This window comes from Colossoma macropomum, unplaced genomic scaffold (assembly GCF_904425465.1).
Source record: "Colossoma macropomum unplaced genomic scaffold, Colossoma_macropomum, whole genome shotgun sequence".
Lineage (NCBI taxonomy): Eukaryota > Metazoa > Chordata > Actinopteri > Characiformes > Serrasalmidae > Colossoma > Colossoma macropomum.
This window is the reverse complement of record NW_023494788.1, coordinates 28,589,668-28,611,604: the sequence shown is the minus strand read 5'-3', so window position 1 is coordinate 28,611,604 and position 21,937 is coordinate 28,589,668. Positions and strand designations below refer to the sequence as shown.

Below are 21,937 nucleotides of genomic sequence, written 5' to 3'. Positions count from 1 at the left end.
CTTATTTGTCCACAGTGTCATTTCTGTGAAGGGTCATTTATTATTCTGAGCTGATTATGAATTAGAAATAAAATACAATCATCGCATTTACGGCATGTAATCACAAAGAATAACAGCGTGTTTCTCTCATAGCGGACACAGTTCCTGTACAGATGAATGATTGTGAGATTAGTACTTTTTAAAACTTTGATGAAAAATCTCGCATGGAAATTAAAGATTGAACTTGAAGCTCATAGTGATTGCTGTGTTTCCCTGTAGGATTTGTACTGGTGCATGATTTATTCTAAAATGAATGAGGTGCAGTGATTTCATTGTGACACTGGGGGGCAATGGTGAGCACGTGTAGATACATGAAGGATCCAAAGAAGCGCAGGCGAATATCAGCGAGGCCGCTCAGGGTTTTTTTTTTTTTTTTTTTTTTTTTTTTCCATGAATTTATTTATTTGTTGTAGTCTAGCACTTTAGAAGAAACTCAGTGGAATGTTTTCTTGCTCAAACTGTGGAAAGAAACCTGTAAATGATAAGAAACCTCTGGACATTCTTTCAGGTGCTGCATAAAGTCAGTGGTGCTCTAGGAGGCCTTTGAGACAGATTTTAAGTTTGAACTGAACAAAAGCTGTTATATTCCTATCCCGCTCTTTATTTTATAAACCAGTCCTAGAACTTTGGTTCTGTGGTTTACACACTGCGACGACATTGGAGGGGGCACTTTTATTTTGATAAAACACATCGGTCAGTCAGCGGTCTGTGTTGCTGTTCCAGCAGCAGAGCGCTTTGAGTTTTCTAATAGTCTCTAAATGACACGCTGCTCTTGGTTCAGCATTATAAATAGCCTCATCCAGAGCGTCTGTATCGCTTACGGCCATACCACCCTGAGAACGCCCGATCTCGTCTGATCTCGGAAGCTAAGCAGGGTCGGGCCTGGTTAGTACTTGGATGGGAGACCGCCTGGGAATACCAGGTGCTGTAAGCTTTTTCACACTGAAGCACACACTTTCCAGTTTTTTTCTTCTTTTACTCTTATTTTCTTTCGTTTCTTTTGTTTTTTTTTTTTTGTTTTTTTTCTTTCCGTTACAGGCATCAGTGTATTGATAGGGTGAGATGATAAAAAAAGACCTGCCAATGTAATTAGTCAACTATCTGCTCAGCATTTGAACCCTTTTCTTACAGCTTATTTGTCCACAGTGTCATTTCTGTGAAGGGTCATTTATTATTCTGAGCTGATTATGAATTAGAAATAAAATACAATCATCGCATTTACGGCATGTAATCACAAAGAATAACAGCGTGTTTCTCTCATAGCGGACACAGTTCCTGTACAGATGAATGATTGTGAGATTAGTACTTTTTAAAACTTTGATGAAAAATCTCGCATGGAAATTAAAGATTGAACTTGAAGCTCATAGTGATTGCTGTGTTTCCCTGTAGGATTTGTACTGGTGCATGATTTATTCTAAAATGAATGAGGTGCAGTGATTTCATTGTGACACTGGGGGGCAATGGTGAGCACGTGTACATACATGAAGGATCCAAAGAAGCGCAGGCGAATATCAGCGAGGCCGCTCAGGGTTTTCCATGAATTTATTTATTTGTTGTAGTCTAGCACTTTAGAAGAAACTCAGTGGAATGTTTTCTTGCTCAAACTGTGGAAAGAAACCTGTAAATGATAAGAAACCTCTGGACATTCTTTCAGGTGCTGCATAAAGTCAGTGGTGCTCTAGGAGGCCTTTGAGACAGATTTTAAGTTTGAACTGAACAAAAGCTGTTATATTCCTATCCCGCTCTTTATTTTATAAACCAGTCCTAGAACTTTGGTTCTGTGGTTTACACACTGCGACGACATTGGAGGGGGCACTTTTATTTTGATAAAACACATCGGTCAGTCAGCGGTCTGTGTTGCTGTTCCAGCAGCAGAGCGCTTTGAGTTTTCTAATAGTCTCTAAATGACACGCTGCTCTTGGTTCAGCATTATAAATAGCCTCATCCAGAGCGTCTCTATCGCTTACGGCCATACCACCCTGAGAACGCCCGATCTCGTCTGATCTCGGAAGCTAAGCAGGGTCGGGCCTGGTTAGTACTTGGATGGGAGACCGCCTGGGAATACCAGGTGCTGTAAGCTTTTTCACACTGAAGCACACGCTTTCCAGTTTTTTTTCTTCTTTTACTCTTATTTTCTTTCATTTCTTTTGTTTTTTTTTGTTTTTTTGTTTTTTTTTCTTTCCGTTACAGGCATCAGTGTATTGATAGGGTGAGATGATAAAAAAAGACCTGCCAATGTAATTAGTCAACTATCTGCTCAGCATTTGAACCCTTTTCTTACAGCTTATTTGTCCACAGTGTCATTTCTGTGAAGGGTCATTTATTATTCTGAGCTGATTATGAATTAGAAATAAAATACAATCATCGCATTTACGGCATGTAATCACAAAGAATAACAGCGTGTTTCTCTCATAGCGGACACAGTTCCTGTACAGATGAATGATTGTGAGATTAGTACTTTTTAAAACTTTGATGAAAAATCTCGCATGGAAATTAAAGATTGAACTTGAAGCTCATAGTGATTGCTGTGTTTCCCTGTAGGATTTGTACTGGTGCATGATTTATTCTAAAATGAATGAGGTGCAGTGATTTCATTGTGACACTGGGGGGCAATGGTGAGCACGTGTACATACATGAAGGATCCAAAGAAGCGCAGGCGAATATCAGCGAGGCCGCTCAGGGTTTTCCATGAATTTATTTATTTGTTGTAGTCTAGCACTTTAGAAGAAACTCAGTGGAATGTTTTCTTGCTCAAACTGTGGAAAGAAACCTGTAAATGATAAGAAACCTCTGGACATTCTTTCAGGTGCTGCATAAAGTCAGTGGTGCTCTAGGAGGCCTTTGAGACAGATTTTAAGTTTGAACTGAACAAAAGCTGTTATATTCCTATCCCGCTCTTTATTTTATAAACCAGTCCTAGAACTTTGGTTCTGTGGTTTACACACTGCGACGACATTGGAGGGGGCACTTTTATTTTGATAAAACACATCGGTCAGTCAGCGGTCTGTGTTGCTGTTCCAGCAGCAGAGCGCTTTGAGTTTTCTAATAGTCTCTAAATGACACGCTGCTCTTGGTTCAGCATTATAAATAGCCTCATCCAGAGCGTCTCTATCGCTTACGGCCATACCACCCTGAGAACGCCCGATCTCGTCTGATCTCGGAAGCTAAGCAGGGTCGGGCCTGGTTAGTACTTGGATGGGAGACCGCCTGGGAATACCAGGTGCTGTAAGCTTTTTCACACTGAAGCACACGCTTTCCAGTTTTTTTTCTTCTTTTACTCTTATTTTCTTTCATTTCTTTTGTTTTTTTTGTTTTTTTGTTTTTTTTTCTTTCCGTTACAGGCATCAGTGTATTGATAGGGTGAGATGATAAAAAAAGACCTGCCAATGTAATTAGTCAACTATCTGCTCAGCATTTGAACCCTTTTCTTACAGCTTATTTGTCCACAGTGTCATTTCTGTGAAGGGTCATTTATTATTCTGAGCTGATTATGAATTAGAAATAAAATACAATCATCGCATTTACGGCATGTAATCACAAAGAATAACAGCGTGTTTCTCTCATAGCGGACACAGTTCCTGTACAGATGAATGATTGTGAGATTAGTACTTTTTAAAACTTTGATGAAAAATCTCGCATGGAAATTAAAGATTGAACTTGAAGCTCATAGTGATTGCTGTGTTTCCCTGTAGGATTTGTACTGGTGCATGATTTATTCTAAAATGAATGAGGTGCAGTGATTTCATTGTGACACTGGGGGGCAATGGTGAGCACGTGTACATACATGAAGGATCCAAAGAAGCGCAGGCGAATATCAGCGAGGCCGCTCAGGGTTTTCCATGAATTTATTTATTTGTTGTAGTCTAGCACTTTAGAAGAAACTCAGTGGAATGTTTTCTTGCTCAAACTGTGGAAAGAAACCTGTAAATGATAAGAAACCTCTGGACATTCTTTCAGGTGCTGCATAAAGTCAGTGGTGCTCTAGGAGGCCTTTGAGACAGATTTTAAGTTTGAACTGAACAAAAGCTGTTATATTCCTATCCCGCTCTTTATTTTATAAACCAGTCCTAGAACTTTGGTTCTGTGGTTTACACACTGCGACGACATTGGAGGGGGCACTTTTATTTTGATAAAACACATCGGTCAGTCAGCGGTCTGTGTTGCTGTTCCAGCAGCAGAGCGCTTTGAGTTTTCTAATAGTCTCTAAATGACACGCTGCTCTTGGTTCAGCATTATAAATAGCCTCATCCAGAGCGTCTCTATCGCTTACGGCCATACCACCCTGAGAACGCCCGATCTCGTCTGATCTCGGAAGCTAAGCAGGGTCGGGCCTGGTTAGTACTTGGATGGGAGACCGCCTGGGAATACCAGGTGCTGTAAGCTTTTTCACACTGAAGCACACGCTTTCCAGTTTTTTTTCTTCTTTTACTCTTATTTTCTTTCATTTCTTTTGTTTTTTTTGTTTTTTTGTTTTTTTTTCTTTCCGTTACAGGCATCAGTGTATTGATAGGGTGAGATGATAAAAAAAGACCTGCCAATGTAATTAGTCAACTATCTGCTCAGCATTTGAACCCTTTTCTTACAGCTTATTTGTCCACAGTGTCATTTCTGTGAAGGGTCATTTATTATTCTGAGCTGATTATGAATTAGAAATAAAATACAATCATCGCATTTACGGCATGTAATCACAAAGAATAACAGCGTGTTTCTCTCATAGCGGACACAGTTCCTGTACAGATGAATGATTGTGAGATTAGTACTTTTTAAAACTTTGATGAAAAATCTCGCATGGAAATTAAAGATTGAACTTGAAGCTCATAGTGATTGCTGTGTTTCCCTGTAGGATTTGTACTGGTGCATGATTTATTCTAAAATGAATGAGGTGCAGTGATTTCATTGTGACACTGGGGGGCAATGGTGAGCACGTGTACATACATGAAGGATCCAAAGAAGCGCAGGCGAATATCAGCGAGGCCGCTCAGGGTTTTCCATGAATTTATTTATTTGTTGTAGTCTAGCACTTTAGAAGAAACTCAGTGGAATGTTTTCTTGCTCAAACTGTGGAAAGAAACCTGTAAATGATAAGAAACCTCTGGACATTCTTTCAGGTGCTGCATAAAGTCAGTGGTGCTCTAGGAGGCCTTTGAGACAGATTTTAAGTTTGAACTGAACAAAAGCTGTTATATTCCTATCCCGCTCTTTATTTTATAAACCAGTCCTAGAACTTTGGTTCTGTGGTTTACACACTGCGACGACATTGGAGGGGGCACTTTTATTTTGATAAAACACATCGGTCAGTCAGCGGTCTGTGTTGCTGTTCCAGCAGCAGAGCGCTTTGAGTTTTCTAATAGTCTCTAAATGACACGCTGCTCTTGGTTCAGCATTATAAATAGCCTCATCCAGAGCGTCTCTATCGCTTACGGCCATACCACCCTGAGAACGCCCGATCTCGTCTGATCTCGGAAGCTAAGCAGGGTCGGGCCTGGTTAGTACTTGGATGGGAGACCGCCTGGGAATACCAGGTGCTGTAAGCTTTTTCACACTGAAGCACACGCTTTCCAGTTTTTTTTCTTCTTTTACTCTTATTTTCTTTCATTTCTTTTGTTTTTTTTTGTTTTTTTGTTTTTTTTTCTTTCCGTTACAGGCATCAGTGTATTGATAGGGTGAGATGATAAAAAAAGACCTGCCAATGTAATTAGTCAACTATCTGCTCAGCATTTGAACCCTTTTCTTACAGCTTATTTGTCCACAGTGTCATTTCTGTGAAGGGTCATTTATTATTCTGAGCTGATTATGAATTAGAAATAAAATACAATCATCGCATTTACGGCATGTAATCACAAAGAATAACAGCGTGTTTCTCTCATAGCGGACACAGTTCCTGTACAGATGAATGATTGTGAGATTAGTACTTTTTAAAACTTTGATGAAAAATCTCGCATGGAAATTAAAGATTGAACTTGAAGCTCATAGTGATTGCTGTGTTTCCCTGTAGGATTTGTACTGGTGCATGATTTATTCTAAAATGAATGAGGTGCAGTGATTTCATTGTGACACTGGGGGGCAATGGTGAGCACGTGTACATACATGAAGGATCCAAAGAAGCGCAGGCGAATATCAGCGAGGCCGCTCAGGGTTTTCCATGAATTTATTTATTTGTTGTAGTCTAGCACTTTAGAAGAAACTCAGTGGAATGTTTTCTTGCTCAAACTGTGGAAAGAAACCTGTAAATGATAAGAAACCTCTGGACATTCTTTCAGGTGCTGCATAAAGTCAGTGGTGCTCTAGGAGGCCTTTGAGACAGATTTTAAGTTTGAACTGAACAAAAGCTGTTATATTCCTATCCCGCTCTTTATTTTATAAACCAGTCCTAGAACTTTGGTTCTGTGGTTTACACACTGCGACGACATTGGAGGGGGCACTTTTATTTTGATAAAACACATCGGTCAGTCAGCGGTCTGTGTTGCTGTTCCAGCAGCAGAGCGCTTTGAGTTTTCTAATAGTCTCTAAATGACACGCTGCTCTTGGTTCAGCATTATAAATAGCCTCATCCAGAGCGTCTCTATCGCTTACGGCCATACCACCCTGAGAACGCCCGATCTCGTCTGATCTCGGAAGCTAAGCAGGGTCGGGCCTGGTTAGTACTTGGATGGGAGACCGCCTGGGAATACCAGGTGCTGTAAGCTTTTTCACACTGAAGCACACGCTTTCCAGTTTTTTTTCTTCTTTTACTCTTATTTTCTTTCATTTCTTTTGTTTTTTTTTGTTTTTTTTGTTTTTTTTTCTTTCCGTTACAGGCATCAGTGTATTGATAGGGTGAGATGATAAAAAAAGACCTGCCAATGTAATTAGTCAACTATCTGCTCAGCATTTGAACCCTTTTCTTACAGCTTATTTGTCCACAGTGTCATTTCTGTGAAGGGTCATTTATTATTCTGAGCTGATTATGAATTAGAAATAAAATACAATCATCGCATTTACGGCATGTAATCACAAAGAATAACAGCGTGTTTCTCTCATAGCGGACACAGTTCCTGTACAGATGAATGATTGTGAGATTAGTACTTTTTAAAACTTTGATGAAAAATCTCGCATGGAAATTAAAGATTGAACTTGAAGCTCATAGTGATTGCTGTGTTTCCCTGTAGGATTTGTACTGGTGCATGATTTATTCTAAAATGAATGAGGTGCAGTGATTTCATTGTGACACTGGGGGGCAATGGTGAGCACGTGTACATACATGAAGGATCCAAAGAAGCGCAGGCGAATATCAGCGAGGCCGCTCAGGGTTTTCCATGAATTTATTTATTTGTTGTAGTCTAGCACTTTAGAAGAAACTCAGTGGAATGTTTTCTTGCTCAAACTGTGGAAAGAAACCTGTAAATGATAAGAAACCTCTGGACATTCTTTCAGGTGCTGCATAAAGTCAGTGGTGCTCTAGGAGGCCTTTGAGACAGATTTTAAGTTTGAACTGAACAAAAGCTGTTATATTCCTATCCCGCTCTTTATTTTATAAACCAGTCCTAGAACTTTGGTTCTGTGGTTTACACACTGCGACGACATTGGAGGGGGCACTTTTATTTTGATAAAACACATCGGTCAGTCAGCGGTCTGTGTTGCTGTTCCAGCAGCAGAGCGCTTTGAGTTTTCTAATAGTCTCTAAATGACACGCTGCTCTTGGTTCAGCATTATAAATAGCCTCATCCAGAGCGTCTCTATCGCTTACGGCCATACCACCCTGAGAACGCCCGATCTCGTCTGATCTCGGAAGCTAAGCAGGGTCGGGCCTGGTTAGTACTTGGATGGGAGACCGCCTGGGAATACCAGGTGCTGTAAGCTTTTTCACACTGAAGCACACGCTTTCCAGTTTTTTTTCTTCTTTTACTCTTATTTTCTTTCATTTCTTTTGTTTTTTTTTTTCTTTCCGTTACAGGCATCAGTGTATTGATAGGGTGAGATGATAAAAAAAGACCTGCCAATGTAATTAGTCAACTATCTGCTCAGCATTTGAACCCTTTTCTTACAGCTTATTTGTCCACAGTGTCATTTCTGTGAAGGGTCATTTATTATTCTGAGCTGATTATGAATTAGAAATAAAATACAATCATCGCATTTACGGCATGTAATCACAAAGAATAACAGCGTGTTTCTCTCATAGCGGACACAGTTCCTGTACAGATGAATGATTGTGAGATTAGTACTTTTTAAAACTTTGATGAAAAATCTCGCATGGAAATTAAAGATTGAACTTGAAGCTCATAGTGATTGCTGTGTTTCCCTGTAGGATTTGTACTGGTGCATGATTTATTCTAAAATGAATGAGGTGCAGTGATTTCATTGTGACACTGGGGGGCAATGGTGAGCACGTGTACATACATGAAGGATCCAAAGAAGCGCAGGCGAATATCAGCGAGGCCGCTCAGGGTTTTCCATGAATTTATTTATTTGTTGTAGTCTAGCACTTTAGAAGAAACTCAGTGGAATGTTTTCTTGCTCAAACTGTGGAAAGAAACCTGTAAATGATAAGAAACCTCTGGACATTCTTTCAGGTGCTGCATAAAGTCAGTGGTGCTCTAGGAGGCCTTTGAGACAGATTTTAAGTTTGAACTGAACAAAAGCTGTTATATTCCTATCCCGCTCTTTATTTTATAAACCAGTCCTAGAACTTTGGTTCTGTGGTTTACACACTGCGACGACATTGGAGGGGGCACTTTTATTTTGATAAAACACATCGGTCAGTCAGCGGTCTGTGTTGCTGTTCCAGCAGCAGAGCGCTTTGAGTTTTCTAATAGTCTCTAAATGACACGCTGCTCTTGGTTCAGCATTATAAATAGCCTCATCCAGAGCGTCTCTATCGCTTACGGCCATACCACCCTGAGAACGCCCGATCTCGTCTGATCTCGGAAGCTAAGCAGGGTCGGGCCTGGTTAGTACTTGGATGGGAGACCGCCTGGGAATACCAGGTGCTGTAAGCTTTTTCACACTGAAGCACACGCTTTCCAGTTTTTTTTCTTCTTTTACTCTTATTTTCTTTCATTTCTTTTGTTTTTTTTTGTTTTTTTGTTTTTTTTTCTTTCCGTTACAGGCATCAGTGTATTGATAGGGTGAGATGATAAAAAAAGACCTGCCAATGTAATTAGTCAACTATCTGCTCAGCATTTGAACCCTTTTCTTACAGCTTATTTGTCCACAGTGTCATTTCTGTGAAGGGTCATTTATTATTCTGAGCTGATTATGAATTAGAAATAAAATACAATCATCGCATTTACGGCATGTAATCACAAAGAATAACAGCGTGTTTCTCTCATAGCGGACACAGTTCCTGTACAGATGAATGATTGTGAGATTAGTACTTTTTAAAACTTTGATGAAAAATCTCGCATGGAAATTAAAGATTGAACTTGAAGCTCATAGTGATTGCTGTGTTTCCCTGTAGGATTTGTACTGGTGCATGATTTATTCTAAAATGAATGAGGTGCAGTGATTTCATTGTGACACTGGGGGGCAATGGTGAGCACGTGTACATACATGAAGGATCCAAAGAAGCGCAGGCGAATATCAGCGAGGCCGCTCAGGGTTTTCCATGAATTTATTTATTTGTTGTAGTCTAGCACTTTAGAAGAAACTCAGTGGAATGTTTTCTTGCTCAAACTGTGGAAAGAAACCTGTAAATGATAAGAAACCTCTGGACATTCTTTCAGGTGCTGCATAAAGTCAGTGGTGCTCTAGGAGGCCTTTGAGACAGATTTTAAGTTTGAACTGAACAAAAGCTGTTATATTCCTATCCCGCTCTTTATTTTATAAACCAGTCCTAGAACTTTGGTTCTGTGGTTTACACACTGCGACGACATTGGAGGGGGCACTTTTATTTTGATAAAACACATCGGTCAGTCAGCGGTCTGTGTTGCTGTTCCAGCAGCAGAGCGCTTTGAGTTTTCTAATAGTCTCTAAATGACACGCTGCTCTTGGTTCAGCATTATAAATAGCCTCATCCAGAGCGTCTCTATCGCTTACGGCCATACCACCCTGAGAACGCCCGATCTCGTCTGATCTCGGAAGCTAAGCAGGGTCGGGCCTGGTTAGTACTTGGATGGGAGACCGCCTGGGAATACCAGGTGCTGTAAGCTTTTTCACACTGAAGCACACGCTTTCCAGTTTTTTTTCTTCTTTTACTCTTATTTTCTTTCATTTCTTTTGTTTTTTTTGTTTTTTTGTTTTTTTTTCTTTCCGTTACAGGCATCAGTGTATTGATAGGGTGAGATGATAAAAAAAGACCTGCCAATGTAATTAGTCAACTATCTGCTCAGCATTTGAACCCTTTTCTTACAGCTTATTTGTCCACAGTGTCATTTCTGTGAAGGGTCATTTATTATTCTGAGCTGATTATGAATTAGAAATAAAATACAATCATCGCATTTACGGCATGTAATCACAAAGAATAACAGCGTGTTTCTCTCATAGCGGACACAGTTCCTGTACAGATGAATGATTGTGAGATTAGTACTTTTTAAAACTTTGATGAAAAATCTCGCATGGAAATTAAAGATTGAACTTGAAGCTCATAGTGATTGCTGTGTTTCCCTGTAGGATTTGTACTGGTGCATGATTTATTCTAAAATGAATGAGGTGCAGTGATTTCATTGTGACACTGGGGGGCAATGGTGAGCACGTGTACATACATGAAGGATCCAAAGAAGCGCAGGCGAATATCAGCGAGGCCGCTCAGGGTTTTCCATGAATTTATTTATTTGTTGTAGTCTAGCACTTTAGAAGAAACTCAGTGGAATGTTTTCTTGCTCAAACTGTGGAAAGAAACCTGTAAATGATAAGAAACCTCTGGACATTCTTTCAGGTGCTGCATAAAGTCAGTGGTGCTCTAGGAGGCCTTTGAGACAGATTTTAAGTTTGAACTGAACAAAAGCTGTTATATTCCTATCCCGCTCTTTATTTTATAAACCAGTCCTAGAACTTTGGTTCTGTGGTTTACACACTGCGACGACATTGGAGGGGGCACTTTTATTTTGATAAAACACATCGGTCAGTCAGCGGTCTGTGTTGCTGTTCCAGCAGCAGAGCGCTTTGAGTTTTCTAATAGTCTCTAAATGACACGCTGCTCTTGGTTCAGCATTATAAATAGCCTCATCCAGAGCGTCTCTATCGCTTACGGCCATACCACCCTGAGAACGCCCGATCTCGTCTGATCTCGGAAGCTAAGCAGGGTCGGGCCTGGTTAGTACTTGGATGGGAGACCGCCTGGGAATACCAGGTGCTGTAAGCTTTTTCACACTGAAGCACACGCTTTCCAGTTTTTTTCTTCTTTTACTCTTATTTTCTTTCATTTCTTTTGTTTTTTTTGTTTTTTTGTTTTTTTTTCTTTCCGTTACAGGCATCAGTGTATTGATAGGGTGAGATGATAAAAAAAGACCTGCCAATGTAATTAGTCAACTATCTGCTCAGCATTTGAACCCTTTTCTTACAGCTTATTTGTCCACAGTGTCATTTCTGTGAAGGGTCATTTATTATTCTGAGCTGATTATGAATTAGAAATAAAATACAATCATCGCATTTACGGCATGTAATCACAAAGAATAACAGCGTGTTTCTCTCATAGCGGACACAGTTCCTGTACAGATGAATGATTGTGAGATTAGTACTTTTTAAAACTTTGATGAAAAATCTCGCATGGAAATTAAAGATTGAACTTGAAGCTCATAGTGATTGCTGTGTTTCCCTGTAGGATTTGTACTGGTGCATGATTTATTCTAAAATGAATGAGGTGCAGTGATTTCATTGTGACACTGGGGGGCAATGGTGAGCACGTGTACATACATGAAGGATCCAAAGAAGCGCAGGCGAATATCAGCGAGGCCGCTCAGGGTTTTCCATGAATTTATTTATTTGTTGTAGTCTAGCACTTTAGAAGAAACTCAGTGGAATGTTTTCTTGCTCAAACTGTGGAAAGAAACCTGTAAATGATAAGAAACCTCTGGACATTCTTTCAGGTGCTGCATAAAGTCAGTGGTGCTCTAGGAGGCCTTTGAGACAGATTTTAAGTTTGAACTGAACAAAAGCTGTTATATTCCTATCCCGCTCTTTATTTTATAAACCAGTCCTAGAACTTTGGTTCTGTGGTTTACACACTGCGACGACATTGGAGGGGGCACTTTTATTTTGATAAAACACATCGGTCAGTCAGCGGTCTGTGTTGCTGTTCCAGCAGCAGAGCGCTTTGAGTTTTCTAATAGTCTCTAAATGACACGCTGCTCTTGGTTCAGCATTATAAATAGCCTCATCCAGAGCGTCTCTATCGCTTACGGCCATACCACCCTGAGAACGCCCGATCTCGTCTGATCTCGGAAGCTAAGCAGGGTCGGGCCTGGTTAGTACTTGGATGGGAGACCGCCTGGGAATACCAGGTGCTGTAAGCTTTTTCACACTGAAGCACACGCTTTCCAGTTTTTTTTCTTCTTTTACTCTTATTTTCTTTCATTTCTTTTGTTTTTTTTGTTTTTTTGTTTTTTTTTCTTTCCGTTACAGGCATCAGTGTATTGATAGGGTGAGATGATAAAAAAAGACCTGCCAATGTAATTAGTCAACTATCTGCTCAGCATTTGAACCCTTTTCTTACAGCTTATTTGTCCACAGTGTCATTTCTGTGAAGGGTCATTTATTATTCTGAGCTGATTATGAATTAGAAATAAAATACAATCATCGCATTTACGGCATGTAATCACAAAGAATAACAGCGTGTTTCTCTCATAGCGGACACAGTTCCTGTACAGATGAATGATTGTGAGATTAGTACTTTTTAAAACTTTGATGAAAAATCTCGCATGGAAATTAAAGATTGAACTTGAAGCTCATAGTGATTGCTGTGTTTCCCTGTAGGATTTGTACTGGTGCATGATTTATTCTAAAATGAATGAGGTGCAGTGATTTCATTGTGACACTGGGGGGCAATGGTGAGCACGTGTACATACATGAAGGATCCAAAGAAGCGCAGGCGAATATCAGCGAGGCCGCTCAGGGTTTTCCATGAATTTATTTATTTGTTGTAGTCTAGCACTTTAGAAGAAACTCAGTGGAATGTTTTCTTGCTCAAACTGTGGAAAGAAACCTGTAAATGATAAGAAACCTCTGGACATTCTTTCAGGTGCTGCATAAAGTCAGTGGTGCTCTAGGAGGCCTTTGAGACAGATTTTAAGTTTGAACTGAACAAAAGCTGTTATATTCCTATCCCGCTCTTTATTTTATAAACCAGTCCTAGAACTTTGGTTCTGTGGTTTACACACTGCGACGACATTGGAGGGGGCACTTTTATTTTGATAAAACACATCGGTCAGTCAGCGGTCTGTGTTGCTGTTCCAGCAGCAGAGCGCTTTGAGTTTTCTAATAGTCTCTAAATGACACGCTGCTCTTGGTTCAGCATTATAAATAGCCTCATCCAGAGCGTCTCTATCGCTTACGGCCATACCACCCTGAGAACGCCCGATCTCGTCTGATCTCGGAAGCTAAGCAGGGTCGGGCCTGGTTAGTACTTGGATGGGAGACCGCCTGGGAATACCAGGTGCTGTAAGCTTTTTCACACTGAAGCACACGCTTTCCAGTTTTTTTTCTTCTTTTACTCTTATTTTCTTTCATTTCTTTTGTTTTTTTTGTTTTTTTGTTTTTTTTTCTTTCCGTTACAGGCATCAGTGTATTGATAGGGTGAGATGATAAAAAAAGACCTGCCAATGTAATTAGTCAACTATCTGCTCAGCATTTGAACCCTTTTCTTACAGCTTATTTGTCCACAGTGTCATTTCTGTGAAGGGTCATTTATTATTCTGAGCTGATTATGAATTAGAAATAAAATACAATCATCGCATTTACGGCATGTAATCACAAAGAATAACAGCGTGTTTCTCTCATAGCGGACACAGTTCCTGTACAGATGAATGATTGTGAGATTAGTACTTTTTAAAACTTTGATGAAAAATCTCGCATGGAAATTAAAGATTGAACTTGAAGCTCATAGTGATTGCTGTGTTTCCCTGTAGGATTTGTACTGGTGCATGATTTATTCTAAAATGAATGAGGTGCAGTGATTTCATTGTGACACTGGGGGGCAATGGTGAGCACGTGTACATACATGAAGGATCCAAAGAAGCGCAGGCGAATATCAGCGAGGCCGCTCAGGGTTTTCCATGAATTTATTTATTTGTTGTAGTCTAGCACTTTAGAAGAAACTCAGTGGAATGTTTTCTTGCTCAAACTGTGGAAAGAAACCTGTAAATGATAAGAAACCTCTGGACATTCTTTCAGGTGCTGCATAAAGTCAGTGGTGCTCTAGGAGGCCTTTGAGACAGATTTTAAGTTTGAACTGAACAAAAGCTGTTATATTCCTATCCCGCTCTTTATTTTATAAACCAGTCCTAGAACTTTGGTTCTGTGGTTTACACACTGCGACGACATTGGAGGGGGCACTTTTATTTTGATAAAACACATCGGTCAGTCAGCGGTCTGTGTTGCTGTTCCAGCAGCAGAGCGCTTTGAGTTTTCTAATAGTCTCTAAATGACACGCTGCTCTTGGTTCAGCATTATAAATAGCCTCATCCAGAGCGTCTCTATCGCTTACGGCCATACCACCCTGAGAACGCCCGATCTCGTCTGATCTCGGAAGCTAAGCAGGGTCGGGCCTGGTTAGTACTTGGATGGGAGACCGCCTGGGAATACCAGGTGCTGTAAGCTTTTTCACACTGAAGCACACACTTTCCAGTTTTTTTCTTCTTTTACTCTTATTTTCTTTCATTTCTTTTGTTTTTTTTGTTTTTTTGTTTTTTTTTCTTTCCGTTACAGGCATCAGTGTATTGATAGGGTGAGATGATAAAAAAAGACCTGCCAATGTAATTAGTCAACTATCTGCTCAGCATTTGAACCCTTTTCTTACAGCTTATTTGTCCACAGTGTCATTTCTGTGAAGGGTCATTTATTATTCTGAGCTGATTATGAATTAGAAATAAAATACAATCATCGCATTTACGGCATGTAATCACAAAGAATAACAGCGTGTTTCTCTCATAGCGGACACAGTTCCTGTACAGATGAATGATTGTGAGATTAGTACTTTTTAAAACTTTGATGAAAAATCTCGCATGGAAATTAAAGATTGAACTTGAAGCTCATAGTGATTGCTGTGTTTCCCTGTAGGATTTGTACTGGTGCATGATTTATTCTAAAATGAATGAGGTGCAGTGATTTCATTGTGACACTGGGGGGCAATGGTGAGCACGTGTACATACATGAAGGATCCAAAGAAGCGCAGGCGAATATCAGCGAGGCCGCTCAGGGTTTTCCATGAATTTATTTATTTGTTGTAGTCTAGCACTTTAGAAGAAACTCAGTGGAATGTTTTCTTGCTCAAACTGTGGAAAGAAACCTGTAAATGATAAGAAACCTCTGGACATTCTTTCAGGTGCTGCATAAAGTCAGTGGTGCTCTAGGAGGCCTTTGAGACAGATTTTAAGTTTGAACTGAACAAAAGCTGTTATATTCCTATCCCGCTCTTTATTTTATAAACCAGTCCTAGAACTTTGGTTCTGTGGTTTACACACTGCGACGACATTGGAGGGGGCACTTTTATTTTGATAAAACACATCGGTCAGTCAGCGGTCTGTGTTGCTGTTCCAGCAGCAGAGCGCTTTGAGTTTTCTAATAGTCTCTAAATGACACGCTGCTCTTGGTTCAGCATTATAAATAGCCTCATCCAGAGCGTCTCTATCGCTTACGGCCATACCACCCTGAGAACGCCCGATCTCGTCTGATCTCGGAAGCTAAGCAGGGTCGGGCCTGGTTAGTACTTGGATGGGAGACCGCCTGGGAATACCAGGTGCTGTAAGCTTTTTCACACTGAAGCACACGCTTTCCAGTTTTTTTTCTTCTTTTACTCTTATTTTCTTTCATTTCTTTTGTTTTTTTGTTTTTTTTTCTTTCCGTTACAGGCATCAGTGTATTGATAGGGTGAGATGATAAAAAAAGACCTGCCAATGTAATTAGTCAACTATCTGCTCAGCATTTGAACCCTTTTCTTACAGCTTATTTGTCCACAGTGTCATTTCTGTGAAGGGTCATTTATTATTCTGAGCTGATTATGAATTAGAAATAAAATACAATCATCGCATTTACGGCATGTAATCACAAAGAATAACAGCGTGTTTCTCTCATAGCGGACACAGTTCCTGTACAGATGAATGATTGTGAGATTAGTACTTTTTAAAACTTTGATGAAAAATCTCGCATGGAAATTAAAGATTGAACTTGAAGCTCATAGTGATTGCTGTGTTTCCCTGTAGGATTTGTACTGGTGCATGATTTATTCTAAAATGAATGAGGTGCAGTGATTTCATTGTGACACTGGGGGGCAATGGTGAGCACGTGTACATACATGAAGGATCCAAAGAAGCGCAGGCGAATATCAGCGAGGCCGCTCAGGGTTTTCCATGAATTTATTTATTTGTTGTAGTCTAGCACTTTAGAAGAAACTCAGTGGAATGTTTTCTTGCTCAAACTGTGGAAAGAAACCTGTAAATGATAAGAAACCTCTGGACATTCTTTCAGGTGCTGCATAAAGTCAGTGGTGCTCTAGGAGGCCTTTGAGACAGATTTTAAGTTTGAACTGAACAAAAGCTGTTATATTCCTATCCCGCTCTTTATTTTATAAACCAGTCCTAGAACTTTGGTTCTGTGGTTTACACACTGCGACGACATTGGAGGGGGCACTTTTATTTTGATAAAACACATCGGTCAGTCAGCGGTCTGTGTTGCTGTTCCAGCAGCAGAGCGCTTTGAGTTTTCTAATAGTCTCTAAATGACACGCTGCTCTTGGTTCAGCATTATAAATAGCCTCATCCAGAGCGTCTCTATCGCTTACGGCCATACCACCCTGAGAACGCCCGATCTCGTCTGATCTCGGAAGCTAAGCAGGGTCGGGCCTGGTTAGTACTTGGATGGGAGACCGCCTGGGAATACCAGGTGCTGTAAGCTTTTTCACACTCAAGCTCTTTCTTTTCTTTCCTTGTTTTGCTCCCCTTTTCCTTTTTCACTCATTAGCAAGCGGCTTACACAAAGTTGGCTTACAGATTTTAGCATTTTGACACAAAAAATCAATATATAAGAAAAAATCAATAAAACGTTCAGGCCCAAATAATGAGTGGACTAGCCAGTCAGCTTCAGCAAACTCCATTTATATTTTTATTCACAACTAACTCTTACACTGTTCACATCTACCATTTAAATACACCTGTTTTATGATACAGTAAATGGAGAGTGAAGGTGAGCTTTAAGGACTTTCTGTAGCATTGATATCCCCTGTGACTTAAACCATTCAATAATGTCATTTTTTAGTCCACCTTTTTACCAGTAAACACTTCATGAAGTGATGAGGACATTCTTGTGTGTATATTTAACTCTGTGCTTATCAACCCAAAGCTGTGCACTGTTCTTGTGATCTGAAGCTCTTCAACGACAGCTGCTCTCTACATAGGAGAACCTACTGTTTCCAGAATGATGTAAATCAGCACTACATCTTTTTACTCTGTCCTTAATGTTTGGAAGTCGTAACTACTTACATTTCATTACAGGAAGAAAAATACACACATTTTAATAATATTATTGGACAAAACCTGTGATCGTCCTGTCTTTTACATCTTCAACATTTGGCCGACAAGGAAATAGTAGATCACAGGCTACCAGTATATGGAGAAGGAAAGAAACATTCAGTTTTCCTTCACGTGGATTGAGAAAAGAATTTTAGAATTATTCATTTCAGCTTTAATGATTTTTTGTAGGCTTTTCGTTACAGATGTTAGCATATAGGTGGTGTGAGGTGATAAAAAGCCTTTTCAGATCAGTACATCAAAATGAAGCTCTTTTTACTTGTAAACTGAGTTAAAAGACTAACATGCACTTTTACTGAAGTGGACCCTGACAGTTCTTCTAGCAGTCTCAGTAATAGTCCACTATTTCCTGTTCTAATCACATTATCTGTGTTTAAGATCTAGCTCACTGCATTTCACTGTGTTTAACTGTGCTCCTGAACATTTCCAGAGCCTTTACAGAAATTAAATATTTCTTTGTTCTCTGTTTAGAGAAAACATCAATATAATAACTTAAAATATCTCTCATCAAAATGGGTTTTACTGCATTTTCAACTTCATGCACATAAGCATAACTTCGCTGTTTTTCTTCTTTAAGCAGGTCAAATTAAATAGTGTGTGCTAAGTAGGTACGCCTGCATATTATTGTACCACACATTTTAAAAATGGTGTCGTTACAAGGCGATGTCTGTAAATGTGATATCATCATTCTGAGTATAATATTTCTATATTCACAAACTAATAACATATAGTTTCTCTTTATCTTAATTAAACCTCCATAAGAATACGATACATAGCGCTGTCCTGCTATGAAGGCACAGAAGGTCGGAGGAAGTCAGGGTTTAGTGATTCAAAAGGTATTTGTAAGAGTTCGTTGTTTGGTGTTATTTAGGACAGCTACACAAATCACGAGTTCTTTGTCATGTCCCTTTTCTCTTTTTCCTGCTTTTTTCCAGTCCTTATTTTCTTTTTGCTGTCTTTTTTCTCTCTCCACTCTAATGCTGTAGGGGGCGGTAGAGCTACAATGTCAGTAAATCCTGTACAAGAAGAAGAAGACGAAGGTGCGGCACTCGGTGAGTGAAAAGAAGGAGAGTACTAAAATAAAACGTAAGAAATATTACATTTAAACTTTAGGCTTAATTTGTGAATACATGGAAGTTTTTACGTAAGTTTATTGTCAGAGTATTTCGTTGCTTTTTGAGGAACACAGTCCAAATATTTCCTGTGGTGTTAGCTCGCAAGCTAACTAAGATTTGTTTTGTTCTATCCAGATTATTGTGAAAACGCAGAGTTCCAGTGTAACTGATGCGAGTTATCTAGTTAACTTCATCTGCTTCTTACATATAATGTTATAGGTTACGAGTAGTTATCGCTGTAAAGTCACCCTTAGCATTAATTAGTTGCAGCCGTTATAGTGGTTGTTGTGTCCCTTAAAGGGGAACGCCACTGATTTTTCAAAATGTGTGTATAGTTAGGTGGTTAACGTCTGAACGCTCAATCAGAGTGGTTTGATGAAGCATCCTCCGTTGTGGAGAAACTTACCGAGTCAGCATTGTTCACAGTGGTGGTGATAGGAACCAGACTTCCTCCTGTAAAGGTCTAAAAGCTTCCTCACAGTAAGTTATTACATGAAATTGTTTTGAATACTCAGACTGATGTCTGAGCCATTGGTTTACGGTAGTTGTTTGAGAAAGTTTTAGTCTAAAACGTATTTTAATCAATTGATTTGAATGCATTAATGGTGGAGGGGTAAATACAGGGTGTTTTAAGACAAAAATAGTCAATAAAGAAAACTTATTTTTGCAGATGCATCATTAATTTAGCATCGTCAACATCATCTAGAAGACACGTTCGCTGATGGTTATGGATAGTAAATAAAATGGCTATATTTGCATTGTTGAAATTGTGGACCTCTGGTTCGTATCACCATCACTGTAAAGAAAATCTGTGTTAGTTTCTCTGCAAATAAATGTTTTCATGTCAAATCACTCAGAATGACTTCGTTTATATGTTAACCACTGAATCATGAAATTTTGAAAAATCGGTGGAATTCTACTTCAACAATTTTTTCATTGCCTACAAGTTAGCCATGTAAGCTTCCGATAGCCCTAGCTAATGTATCATATTAGACTTAAAGTTGCTTTGTTATTGTTGTTCTAAGAAATTATCCCTTTAATGTACATCTTTTTAGCACAAGAGGTATGGATCAGAAAATTCCTTATGATGACTATCAACTGCCAGTTGTTTTTCTGCCCCCCTATGAAAATCCACCTGCATGGATTCCTCCTCAGGATGTAAGAAACATTTGTTATTCAATAGATTCTATACAGAACTAATAGAATATGATTTAATTCTTAAATGTTCCTTTGATTTTTCCTCACAGAGAATAAATCACCCTGATTATAATAATGAGCTTACACAGTTCTTACCGCGCACTATAGTCTTGAAAAAGCCTCCTGGAGCACAACTGGGCTTCAACATCCGGGGTGGAAAGGCTTCACAGCTTGGTATCTTTATTTCTAAGGTGAGTCCTGGCAACTTCATTGCATTTTCATCAAGCTAACTCGGTTTGTGCTTTTTGTTGTATTTAAAGTAATTGTTCCTTAAAATCACAGTAGATGGACAGCCCTGTATGGATGCCCTTTTTGGGGAGTACACTGTTTTGTTGCATGTTTTATTAGGTGGTGCCAGACTCTGATGCCCACAGGGCTGGGCTTCAGGAAGGAGATCAGGTGTTATCAGTTAATGAAGTGGACTTTCAGGACATAGAGCACTCAAGGGTAATGATCAGTAAAATGAATTGTATATTTAATGTTTTTTCATTTCCATACATTATTCCAGCTACTTTAATTATTCTTTAGGCTGTGGAGATTCTGAAGACAGCCAGGGAGATTTTGATGAGGGTGCGCTACTTCCCTTATAGTGAGTTCTGTTATTTTGTCTAAATGAATATCTACTAGAATAAATGTGTAGAATAAAGAATAATAAAAATCAAAGAATTATCTACAAACGTATGTAATTTTATTTATAGTGTACTTTTATTCAATTTAATCTTGTTAGATTACCAGCGACAGAAGGAGAGGACGGTACACTAGGTGGCAGAGATGTGCTGAAGACTGAATGAGTGAGTCACTGAGGCGTTGATGTCTGCTCCTAACCTGGAGTAGTACTCCATCTTCATCTTTACTGCTGTCTTTGACTAAAGCTGCATTCACGTGGTGTCAGAGGTGTGAGAATTATTAGTGTGTAATTGTCTTGAGTGTCTATCTCGCCTTGTATTATAATGTCACTATTACTTGTGCTGTGTTAAAGCCTCATGCAGATAAGAACATGTTCTGGATATAAGAAAGAGGGAAGATTTTAGAACACTATTTTTAACTTAAAGTTAAAGAACACTATGAACTAACTTATGACATGGCTACTTGGGAAAGCATTATCTTCCCAGGAGCTCTACAATGCAGTGTCAAACAATCAGAAACCATGGGATCTGATTTGTAACCAATGTGGTCAGTATTAATACTATGACAATTTTTTATGTATCTTCTTTAATATTTGGCATGTAGTCTTAATAACATGCATGTAGAATGCAGTTTCGCCATCCACACAGCGTTCTAGATTTTGGAACACACATTCTTGTTGGCTCACTGACACTGATAAAAGCTTAGGTATTGAAATCTGGTACTGAATGACATGGAATTTTTCGGTACAATATGTAATATTGAAGTCATTCATTCAGTACCATAAATATATTAAATTTTTATAGCCAGCTCTAACAGTAACAGAGTGAATAATTATTTGTTTTAACGTGAACACAGCCAAAGAGAACTGTTGACTATCTCTGTATTAGCATATATTGGGAATTGCCAAATCTTTAATATCCCAGTCATCATCGTCTTAATATTTGTTGTTTTTAATTATGGAATGTTCTTTTGCAGCTTGATGCCCTGCTGACAGTTCGATTTACTACTGAAAAATACAACCATCACTAACTTATATAAGAAATCGGTATATTTATGTTTAGTTGAGGACCTCAAATGTATATAATTGGTATCCTTTGAAATTTATGGTTTGGCATGATCCTAACTTTTGTCCTTTCCACACATTAGTTTTGTGGTACTGCCTTATCTCAGAGGACTTTTTATTTTTAGGAATAACACATTATTAAACACTGATGCAGTTGTTTTTTTGTTTTTTTTTTAAACTTTGTATTAAGATAATCATATGTGGAGGTATTTTTAATAAATAATTAGTTCTCTTTCGCTGTA

General features: G+C 39.1%; 1 protein-coding gene and 15 non-coding genes across 18 annotated transcripts; all 16 read left to right on the top strand.

The window, feature by feature from the left end:
• Positions 1 to 854: 854 nt before the first annotated feature.
• On the top strand, positions 855 to 973 carry LOC118807391. The gene has a single exon (XR_005007205.1). It is a non-coding gene; the product is annotated as a 5S ribosomal RNA (ribosomal RNA).
• A 1,027-nt stretch (positions 974 to 2,000) lies between these two features.
• Positions 2,001 to 2,119, top strand: LOC118807390. Its single transcript, XR_005007204.1, has one exon. It is a non-coding gene; the product is annotated as a 5S ribosomal RNA (ribosomal RNA).
• A 1,033-nt stretch (positions 2,120 to 3,152) lies between these two features.
• LOC118807389 lies at positions 3,153 to 3,271 on the top strand. The gene has a single exon (XR_005007203.1). It is a non-coding gene; the product is annotated as a 5S ribosomal RNA (ribosomal RNA).
• A 1,032-nt stretch (positions 3,272 to 4,303) lies between these two features.
• LOC118807388 lies at positions 4,304 to 4,422 on the top strand. Its single transcript, XR_005007202.1, has one exon. It is a non-coding gene; the product is annotated as a 5S ribosomal RNA (ribosomal RNA).
• Positions 4,423 to 5,454: 1,032 nt separating this feature from the next.
• LOC118807387 lies at positions 5,455 to 5,573 on the top strand. Its single transcript, XR_005007201.1, has one exon. It is a non-coding gene; the product is annotated as a 5S ribosomal RNA (ribosomal RNA).
• Positions 5,574 to 6,606: 1,033 nt separating this feature from the next.
• LOC118807386 lies at positions 6,607 to 6,725 on the top strand. The gene has a single exon (XR_005007200.1). It is a non-coding gene; the product is annotated as a 5S ribosomal RNA (ribosomal RNA).
• A 1,034-nt stretch (positions 6,726 to 7,759) lies between these two features.
• On the top strand, positions 7,760 to 7,878 carry LOC118807385. The gene has a single exon (XR_005007199.1). It is a non-coding gene; the product is annotated as a 5S ribosomal RNA (ribosomal RNA).
• Positions 7,879 to 8,895: 1,017 nt separating this feature from the next.
• Positions 8,896 to 9,014, top strand: LOC118807384. Its single transcript, XR_005007198.1, has one exon. It is a non-coding gene; the product is annotated as a 5S ribosomal RNA (ribosomal RNA).
• A 1,033-nt stretch (positions 9,015 to 10,047) lies between these two features.
• LOC118807383 lies at positions 10,048 to 10,166 on the top strand. Its single transcript, XR_005007197.1, has one exon. It is a non-coding gene; the product is annotated as a 5S ribosomal RNA (ribosomal RNA).
• A 1,032-nt stretch (positions 10,167 to 11,198) lies between these two features.
• Positions 11,199 to 11,317, top strand: LOC118807382. The gene has a single exon (XR_005007196.1). It is a non-coding gene; the product is annotated as a 5S ribosomal RNA (ribosomal RNA).
• Positions 11,318 to 12,348: 1,031 nt separating this feature from the next.
• LOC118807409 lies at positions 12,349 to 12,467 on the top strand. Its single transcript, XR_005007221.1, has one exon. It is a non-coding gene; the product is annotated as a 5S ribosomal RNA (ribosomal RNA).
• A 1,032-nt stretch (positions 12,468 to 13,499) lies between these two features.
• Positions 13,500 to 13,618, top strand: LOC118807408. Its single transcript, XR_005007220.1, has one exon. It is a non-coding gene; the product is annotated as a 5S ribosomal RNA (ribosomal RNA).
• Positions 13,619 to 14,650: 1,032 nt separating this feature from the next.
• Positions 14,651 to 14,769, top strand: LOC118807403. Its single transcript, XR_005007215.1, has one exon. It is a non-coding gene; the product is annotated as a 5S ribosomal RNA (ribosomal RNA).
• Positions 14,770 to 15,800: 1,031 nt separating this feature from the next.
• On the top strand, positions 15,801 to 15,919 carry LOC118807392. The gene has a single exon (XR_005007206.1). It is a non-coding gene; the product is annotated as a 5S ribosomal RNA (ribosomal RNA).
• A 1,023-nt stretch (positions 15,920 to 16,942) lies between these two features.
• Positions 16,943 to 17,061, top strand: LOC118807381. Its single transcript, XR_005007195.1, has one exon. It is a non-coding gene; the product is annotated as a 5S ribosomal RNA (ribosomal RNA).
• Positions 17,062 to 17,245: 184 nt separating this feature from the next.
• Positions 17,246 to 21,930, top strand: pdzd11 (PDZ domain containing 11). 3 transcript variants are annotated; one of them, XM_036569057.1, is made up of 7 exons: positions 17,246 to 17,585; positions 18,680 to 18,745; positions 19,864 to 19,966; positions 20,056 to 20,196; positions 20,354 to 20,452; positions 20,534 to 20,594; positions 20,733 to 21,930. In XM_036569057.1, exons 3-7 carry the CDS (start codon positions 19,874 to 19,876, stop codon positions 20,765 to 20,767), a joined length of 429 nt encoding a protein of 142 aa, XP_036424950.1. In that variant the 5' UTR covers positions 17,246 to 17,585; positions 18,680 to 18,745; positions 19,864 to 19,873; the 3' UTR covers positions 20,768 to 21,930. The 3 variants fall into 3 exon arrangements, with proteins under 3 accessions (XP_036424950.1, XP_036424949.1, XP_036424951.1); XM_036569056.1 differs by lacking the exon at positions 17,246 to 17,585 and having other exon boundaries at positions 18,588 to 18,745; XM_036569058.1 differs by lacking the exon at positions 17,246 to 17,585 and having other exon boundaries at positions 18,693 to 18,779.
• The last annotated feature ends 7 nt before the right edge of the window (positions 21,931 to 21,937 follow it).

Excerpts from the sequence above, each read along its gene's own strand:
- pdzd11 (XM_036569057.1), top strand. The coding sequence starts at position 19,874 with ATGGATCAGAAAATTCCTTATGATGACTATCAACTGCCAGTTGTTTTT. Across the intron at positions 20,197-20,353 it reads TTGGTATCTTTATTTCTAAG|GTGGTGCCAGACTCTGATGC; the intron begins GTGAGTCCTGGC and ends ATGTTTTATTAG. Across the intron at positions 20,453-20,533 it reads AGGACATAGAGCACTCAAGG|GCTGTGGAGATTCTGAAGAC; the intron begins GTAATGATCAGT and ends ATTATTCTTTAG.